The sequence below is a fragment of the Papaver somniferum genome, chromosome 5 (assembly GCF_003573695.1).
Source record: "Papaver somniferum cultivar HN1 chromosome 5, ASM357369v1, whole genome shotgun sequence".
Classification (NCBI taxonomy): Eukaryota; Viridiplantae; Streptophyta; class Magnoliopsida; order Ranunculales; family Papaveraceae; genus Papaver; species Papaver somniferum.
Window position 1 is genome coordinate 74,419,692 of NC_039362.1, and position 9,191 is coordinate 74,428,882.

At 36.4% G+C, this 9,191-nt stretch overlaps 1 protein-coding gene across 1 annotated transcript; it reads right to left on the reverse strand.

The window, feature by feature from the left end:
* Positions 1-6,510: 6,510 nt before the first annotated feature.
* LOC113279184 (zinc finger BED domain-containing protein RICESLEEPER 3-like) lies at positions 6,511-7,741 on the reverse strand. Its single transcript, XM_026527889.1, has 3 exons — positions 7,330-7,741; positions 7,018-7,238; positions 6,511-6,921 (listed from the first exon to the last, which is right to left on the reverse strand). The coding sequence occupies exons 1-3, from the start codon at positions 7,739-7,741 to the stop codon at positions 6,511-6,513; spliced, it is 1,044 nt and encodes a 347-aa protein (XP_026383674.1).
* Between the last annotated feature and the right edge of the window lie 1,450 nt (positions 7,742-9,191).

Consider the following 9,191-nt stretch of genomic DNA (forward strand, 5'->3'; position numbering starts at 1 on the left):
AACGTTAACTCTCATACAAGTAAGAAACCCGATCACGTTCTCTGTCATCTCTAAGTTCAGTCACTCTTATGAGAATCTCGATGTAATCTTAGCGACATGTATACTATGTGACTCTAAACTAACTGCAAATTGGAGTTTTTCATTCACTATTTTACACAAAAGTTGAAAATTTATGAAAAATTTACAATGCAAATGCTTAACCACTCCCCCATACTTAAACTTTACATTGTCCTCAATATAAATTGAATCGTCCAAAGAAAGTCAAGGTGGGAAATCTTATAATGATATGCGACAAGAAATAAAAAAAAAAGAACCAAAAATAAAAATAAGACAAGACAAAAAATACTCATCGTATGGGTTGCCTCCCATGCAGCGCTTGGTTTAAAGTCGTCATCCCGACTTGCAAGACGAATTCCCCATACATCAATAATCTGAAAAGTTGGGGATCCACCCATAGAACCTGTTTTGCAAATAGTATCTTCACACAAACATTAGTACAATAAATCAAAAGTGAAGTTATAGCCCAATAGAAGTTTCCCCCGCACTTAGTCTTTTTTACACTTGGAAGTGTATAAAGAACATAAAAATCAGGAACTTCTATGGTTTCTTCTTTGCAAACATTCATAGTATGAGAATCAAATTTTTCTAATGGCGAAAATCGAAAAACAAAGTCATTCAACAATATTCTCGAAGCACATCTATTCAAACTAATAAGAGGTAAAGGAGAAGAAACAATATGCAAAGGGTTAGACAAACCTTGCACAATCTCTTGTATCACATAATCCTCTTCATCCTTGAAAAACTCAAGTGAAGTACTCACCTCTTTTATATCATAGTCCTCTATCAAACCTTGCAACCATTCTTCGTCCGTTTCTGCCTTAACCAAAGTCTCGACATAAACATCATCATTACAATTCTTTGCAAGATCAACTGGGTCTTACACAATATTGGTCATATCGGTTTCATTCTCAACATACTCGTCATCAATAGACTCAAACCTTGTTGTAAGGAAGTTCTGTAAAACACTAGTTTCATCATACTCATGTACCTTTTGAATAGGTGTTTGATCATTATAAAGATCAAGAGTTGAGTCAACTACACTAATGTCATCAAATATCTCCAAAGGTTGGTCCTTTTCAACACAATCATCTTCATTTTCAGACTCACCATAATAAGAATCGTTGTCAGTTTCCCAACCTTTATCACGACGCCATTTAAGCTCCGTGTGAATGGTCTTACTAATTTCATCGACAAGCTCTTCCGAGTCTCCATCATCTTCCAACTTGTATAATTTCTTTGCAAGTTTCTTGACGTTCACACGCTTACCACTGTTGGCTACAATAGGTTCTCTTTCCCATGAATTTTCCCTTTGAATGGGTGAATGATCATAACTACGATCCGGAGTCGAGTAAGAAAAAGTGTTGCAGAAATTGGTTTGTGCGATGTTCTCTCTATTACGGTCAAGTTGGTCTAGTCTTTGTTTCATGTCTTGTAATCCATTCATAATATGCATACAACTCGAATAAAGCCAATTAGAAGTAGAATTATCCCACCTTGGTGCTTGACTTACATACCCACTACAAGGTTGTTGTTGGTATGTATGAAAATCACCATAAGGTTCTCTAGGATATGCATCATAGCCAATAAATTGGTTTTGATTGTATCCCATAGATGGTGGGTAATTTTCATAGTGTTGAGGTTGTTGAAAATCGTATTCATTGTTCCAATATGCTCTGTCCATAGAAATTGGTACCTGAAAAAAGAGGTCTCAAAACTATGTCAAAAACCAGAAAATAAGAAAAACTAAAACAAAAATAAGAAGCCAAAAACAAATAACAACCCGCTGCCTCCCCGGTAACGGCGCCAAAATTTGATCGCTGTCGTAGGCGTCAAAAATAATTACACTTTCTTACTACTCAAAATATATAATGAAGCAATGGAAAGAAAGGATCGTTCCCACAGAAAGGACTATTGTCAATATGTTTCAGTTTCTTATGTAAAGCAAGGGGGAGATTTTTCTGATTTTTAATAAACTAAAAACAAACAAAGCAAAGCAAACACGCAATTCAAATATGTGAAAGTATTGGGTAAAGGTTTCATCTTCAGTTATAAACAAGTTTTTGAATGTATAGAATTCATATTTAATCTCGCTATCATCAAAAGCCCTAAAATACCTTATTGCAAGAATACTCCGTCAATTTCCTAAGTTCATCAACAAACACATTAGAGTTGCGAGTGTGAATTCTACCTAAAGAATAACCTAACGCCTTGCGCTAATTAAGTTCAATTCTTAAGAGCATTAAGTTTCAGAAATAGGCTAATCAATGCAATTGTCATACATTGCGCATAACAATTCGTACAATGGTCAATTTCTACATGTGATTACAAGAGTGTATCACTACAAACCGTAATCATATCATGCTACTCATATTCAAGGTTATCGCTCGATGATGAACCCTAAATTAGCTATATAAATGGATGTGAGTTCAATCAATTCTAGACTTAACTAAACAAATATTCAATCATATTGCAATACATCAATCATGCAATTATTATACGCGGTAGAAATCAAACGACAATACTAAGAGAAAACTAATTCTTAAAATCAATAACTTGGTTGCAAAATCCAACTACATCTTTAACCAATAATAAAACTTAGTTACTTGTGTTTTTGGAAATCATCATAGAAAGCAAAGAAGAACTATCATGTGAAACCCTAAAAAACAAGTAGAAGCCTCCCTAACGGAGATATCTAGGTTTAAATAAAGACTTTTCTATTTATATGCTTCTCACATTCCAAAAGGATACTCTTTCCAAATGTAGGTTAAGTCTTCTCAAAGCCCATCTCCAATTGGTCCACCAAGCCCATGTGTGGAAAATACCCGTGTGAAAATTCTGTCAAAAAGCTGTCGCCGGAAAACTGGTATCGCTGGTCGGAAGTTGACCGGGAAAGTATCTCAGGTGACCGACAAAGTCCACATGGTCACCGGTCAAAGTCAGTCAACCAAGTCAACTCATGAGTCAGAGTCTGAATCAATACCGAGTCAGCTCATGAGTCAGAGTCTGAATAGGATCTAAGCCAGGCCAGTTGTACATGCCAAACTCTGTTGCGCGATCATTGTGCTTTACTAGTTAAACTCTAGCCATGATGGCTGTTCTCTATTCCAGCTGCATTGCGCACAAATTATCTGCTTACAATCTCAGCATTAAGACTACTTCCTCATCCACTTCTATCCAGCACCAACACAACCATTCATCTGCACTTCAATTCAGCTCGTTACACAACTTCCCTGAACTCAGCTGCAACCACGGCTCATACGCAATTCTACTAGTTTCAGCTGTCATTCTTGTTAACCACCATCTTGTCTGTAGCAGCAACTGTAGGATCAGAATCTCGCAACAATAGTGCCTCAGCGAAATTATCAACAACACAACACAACAGCGTCGCAGAACAATTTTAGAAGTGACATAATAAACGACGACAGCTAAAATCATGAGAAAGATGTAATGATTCTGCGAAAATAAGTGAGTTTGCGAGAGTAACATTTGTAAGGTTGCGAGAATGTCGCGAGATATATCCGAAAATAAAGGACAGATTAGCTGTCATCCACTAGGTACTTCCCTATAAATAGTCGTTCAATTGTAAAGGAAAGGGAGAGATCTTTTTTTTGAGTAAGAAACAAGTAAATATGAGAGAGAAAATCTAGAGCAGTAGGTATTCTTGATTCCTTTATCTTTTCTTGTAATATTATTCAAAGATTCATCAATAAAATTAAGATTGTTAATCTAAAATGAGTTGAGTGTTAATGAAATCATATGAGGGGTGTAGTGTAGGATTTCCTGCAACTACATAATGACGCTAGAAACAGGGAACATTGAAGATTATTCTAAAAAAAATTGAAGATTAATATTGAGATTTGTGAAGATTTGTAGTAATTGATTAAGAATTTTACATAATTTCTTGCAATTCGTTAACATCAGAACAACCAACTACTGTTAGAAGAAGCAAGAGAATTGCTGGAAGAGAAAGAAGTGAAATGGGAGAATCTACTAGAATGAGAAATAATGGAGAAAATCAAATTCAACTACCAGTTCAACAAACACTAGTACAAGGAAGGAATATAGATTATGATAGGGTGAGTACACACACTTGGCAATCAAATTCCGCAGAAGAAGTAGAAGAAGAGCAGCAAACCAGAAACCATAGACAGGTAGAGAGAAATCAAGAAGAAGATGAAGGAATAATTCATGGAGATGAGGAAATTGGAGTGTTAGAAACGTTGAGACGAAGAATAATGAAGAAAGAAGAGCTAAGGCAGAAGAACGTGCAAATCTAACAAGGCAAAATCACGAATTGAGGATGGAAAATATGAGACTACAGAGTAGAAGATCGAGAAGTATTAAAAAATCATATTCAAGATCGACTAGAAGAGAGATGAGGCGAAACTCACCCACAATTAATGCTGGAAACAATATTCAAGAAGAAATATCAAATCCTAATGAAGAATATCGCGAAAATAGATAAAGAGCTGATGATCGTTATGTTCCACAAAATGAAACTTTTGATGATAGGCAAAATGGTAGAAATCAAGAGAATGGACAACGTCAGGGACGAAATGATCAAGATGGCGAAGGAAATCGAGAGGAAGGAAGGAGAATTTTACATGAGAGAGAAACTCAAAGAAATCAAAAAACGATTGAAGAAGAAATTGAAAGACATTATGCTGAACAAGCACGTTTAATTAGCGAACGTGAAAGATTGAGCGCGGAAATGGAAGAACAAGAGCTTCAGGAGACAATTCGCCAGAACAATCACGACAATCGAGAAAGAAGGCGTACACAAGGGATAACAGTAATATCAATGAAGAGTATGATAGAATACAGAGGATGGATGAAAGACAGCGAATGGAATTAATAATAAATGAACAAAATCATGAAGGGGAAAATGAGAGACATAATCATATGCGAATTCAAAATAGAGATGAAGAAGAAACTCGCAGAAGAAGACGAGATGAGGATAATGAAGAAGAAATGCAAAATTTCGCGAGAGAAGAAAGACATGAACGCAGAAGAAGAGAGGCGAAATTAAAAAGACCAATGGATCTAGGGCTGCACATGGGTCGGTTTGGATCGGTTTTGGCCTCACCCACCACCCAACCCACTGATGGCGGGTAACAGAAGTTGTCACCCGCAACCGACCCAACATCACAATGGGTCGGTTTTCACCCGACCCACATTACGGCGGGTTTGGTCGGGTGGGTGGTGGGTTACCCACCATAAAATAAAATGATATTACATAATAAAGTTGATGCAAAGTTGCAAACTCCAAAGTCGATAAAGCTAACAATAAAAAGGAACAGAGTTCAATTGTTCAAAGCTCAAAAGATAAAAGAGTGCATTACTATTGAGTATTGCCTACTATACTAAAGCCTAATATCATATAAAGCGACCAGCAGCGACTCGCTGCAAAGATGTGGATGTTTTACCTCCGAATGCGCTGAAAGCCTGAAATAAAACGAAGTCTGTAAATTAGTTACAGTAACAAAGATGAACTCAGAAATATCAAGCTACTGACAATGACCCTTGGCGTCATTACCTTGTCTAAGCCAATAGGAATCAATCATCTATGACGATGGAAGAAGCAGCAAGGTCACTGAATAGCTCTGCAAGCGAAATGAACAATTAGAATGAATGAAAGGGTAGATGAATTTCTTGAAACAAGTAAAATAGTTCTGCAAGCGAAATGAACATTTTAGTTTATCCATCCACAACAACATCAAGTACTATCATACGGGATAAAAACCTTTACACATTCAAAGACACATAAATCTCCACTATATGGAAGTTTAACTTTTAGTACAAGATGAAATTTTGCCAGAAATGCAAAATTCAACAAGGTTTCTATCATAAAACACACAAGCCAAACTCTATGTATTTATTAATCAAATTCAGCAAGTCATTGGTTGCTTAGTTACCACATCTTTCAACAAGGGCATCCATAAACAATAGTTGAGCAGCAATTCCAAACAAAAATGTACAAGTACTACACCAATTTCGAAATGGATATATGATATTTAGGTAAGCAAGGGTTTATACATCTACAATAATAACATGTATTATCATGCAGGATCAAAACCTTTACAAATTCAACCACACATAAACCTCCACATCCATGGCAGTTTATACATCATCTGATATTTAGAATAATAAGATTCACATAACAAGGCAGTTTATACATCATTAAGTATGGATTATTCACATAACAGGGCAGTTAATCTATTCACATAGCATGCATTATGTTTAGTAAACAACCATGTACTTTCATGTAATAAACATGCTGCAGTAAAACTCACAGTGTCATGAACAACAATAGAGCCAAGGAAAATTTAGACATAATATACTCAGCAATATCAATCTCCTCCTCCTCGACTCCAAGGGTAGATGAATCCATGTCTATTGGTGTTCGTAACCAATTTTGTAACAAAATTAAGGCCTCAAGTGTCTTGGGCTTTAAGGAGCTTCGAAAAGGATCCAAAATTCTTTTTCCGTTACTAAAGGCTGATTCTGAAGCAAGGAAGAAACGGGAATAACAAATATATCTTTAGCCATAAGTGGCAAAATGTCAAACCTCGCAGCATTTACCTTCCACCATTGTAATATATCAAAAGTAGCATTTTCATTTGTGGGTGTGTAGATCGGTTCAGCCAAGTACCTTTCTACCTCAGATCTCCCATTGTCCTCCACATTACTCAATTGATGCTTTCGTTTATTCCTTCCCGCCATATACTTGGCCTTGCTATAAATAGTACTTCCAAAACTCGAAGAACTTTTAGTAGAAGTAGAAGTAGAATTAGTCTCGCCCACAGATTCTGATGAAGATACTGCACATCTAACATTTTCTGCTTTATAAGCTGCAAACAGCTCCACAAAATTTTTCAGAACTTCTTCAACCCATTTTTCTACAAGTTTTTTCTTCATTGCTGGGTCATAATGCACAATTAAATCTTCAACAGTCACAAATAATCCATGTTCTTTCTCTCGTGGATCAAGAAGTACAGCCATAAACATCAACGAATTCATCTTTCGGTATGTTCCCCAATATTTGTTGTACTTGAGCAACATTACAGCACCCATGTGGCTTAAGAAAGGGTCCTCATGTGTATTTTTCCATTCTTCTAATTCTTGACGAACAGTCTCAAGTTCCAATAAGAAAGAATGAGAAGTAACATAAGTAGAAGCTGAAAATGCAACAGTTGCTTCATAAAATACGTGTAGAAACTTAATCAGAACTCTCGCGTTGCACCAATCGTATCGTTCAGAAGCATGCACTTTTGGCCTGTTTTTTTTTCTTGGCTTTCCTGACAGCAGCAGAATCTTCTTCTTCAGTAGTATCAAGTTCTTCTTCATTGTCTGATTCCAGATCATAATCAGCATCAAGATCAACAGTGTCATCACCATCACCCATAATATTATATGGTACTAGAATATCAAAGCAAAACTCTTCACAAAATGCCTTATCCAACTCACATAGCCTTTCAAATTCCTTTTCATATCTTTCAGCAGCAACAAGCATTAAGTAAGTAGAATTCCACCGCGTTCTCACATCTAATATCAGACCCTTTTTACAATATATTCTTTCCGACTCAGCAGCCTCCGTAAACCTTTTATATCTTGCGGGAGATTTCGTGACATATTTTACCACTTCCCTGATCCTGAGAAGTGATGTATGATACTTCTTCATACCTTCCTTCACAACAAGTGCAAGTACGTGAGATGCACATCGAACATGTAAATGTTTAGCTCAGAGTAATGCAGAACCCCAACTCTGAACTCTCTTCCTCAAATAGTCAACAACAACTTTATTTGCAGACGCATTATCAAGCGTCACAGTGAAAACCTTTTCAAGTCCCCAGTCTAGCAAACATTTCGCCAAAGCCTCTCCAATTTTTGTACCTTCATGGCTATCAATCAAGCAAAAACAGATAATTCTTTTATGTAGTTTCCAATGATGATCAATGAAATGCGCAGTCACTACCATATAATTGTAATTCTGCGATGACGTCCAAGTGTCAGTAGTAAGGCACACTCTTACCTTGTTTGCTTTGAAATAAATTTTCAGATTAGCCTTCTCTGTCAAAAACAGCTTGCACACATCACGATATATTGTCATACGACTTGGAAGCTTAAATCGAGGCTCAAGATACTTACAAAAATCTATAAAACCTTTACCTTCAACAATTCTAAAAGCAATTTCATCGGTAACGATAAATCTAATCAGCGCTCTCCTGCACGCATCTTGAGAAAAAGACACCCCAACCAACTGTGGTTCCTCTCCAAGCTTGCAAGGATGGAAGTCAAGTGTTTATTGTCCGTCATCTCTAGCCTCATTCATTTCATTCTTATACTTCTGACACTTATCCAAATGATGTTGGAGATTAGAAGTCCCATGTTTCTTACCATCCAAATTTTTCTTACCAATCTTGTAATTAGCCTTTTTGCAATATTTACATTTCGCTCTCTCACCATTTTCATAAATATCATAGTGATCCCATACCTTTGATCTCTTCACACAAGCATTAGGATTATTAGCTAATGTTTCACCTGTGGCACAAGCATGTGAAGGTTCAGAAGCTGGTGTAGATGATCCAGCGGTACTCCCTGTCCCTGCTGATGGTCCATGCACTTGTCCAGATTGCGGTGGACGTGGAGTGGGAGGTCCCATTTATGATGCCACTCCATGTATAATTGGAAGATTAGAAGCAAAATCATCTTCTGAGATTTCAACCATGGTAACCTGCACAAAAGAAACAAGTTACATCGGTAAAACACATTACAATCAAACACCATACTAACACCATACTCAATTGAATATTTGCAACAATTGAAAGTACTAACACCATACTGAATTGAACACCATACTCATGACTTAGTTCAAATACCAAATAAATTAACTAGGTTGTACTAAAGAACTGAGATTGATTTAAAATTTAAAATCAAACTACTAGTTCTGAACATAAATGAGTAATTACAAATACTCATTGTTGCATCTTAGAAGAATAACACCTCTAAAAACACATAAACATTAACAACGAGGTCCACAGTAAGACTTCTCCCTGATATTATCATTTATACAAACAAGTTGTATTCGTCTCATCTAACTATCTCAATGAATCAGTAAAATAAGCAAAACC

Excerpts from the sequence above, each read along its gene's own strand:
- LOC113279184 (XM_026527889.1), bottom strand. The coding sequence starts at position 7,741 with ATGAAGAAGTATCATACATCACTTCTCAGGATCAGGGAAGTGGTAAAA. Across the intron at positions 7,239-7,329 it reads GAAAAAAAAACAGGCCAAAA|CTTCTACTTATGTTACTTCT; the intron begins GTGCATGCTTCT and ends TTGCATTTTCAG. Across the intron at positions 6,922-7,017 it reads AGAAAGAACATGGATTATTT|CTGTTTGCAGCTTATAAAGC; the intron begins GTGACTGTTGAA and ends AATTTTGTGGAG.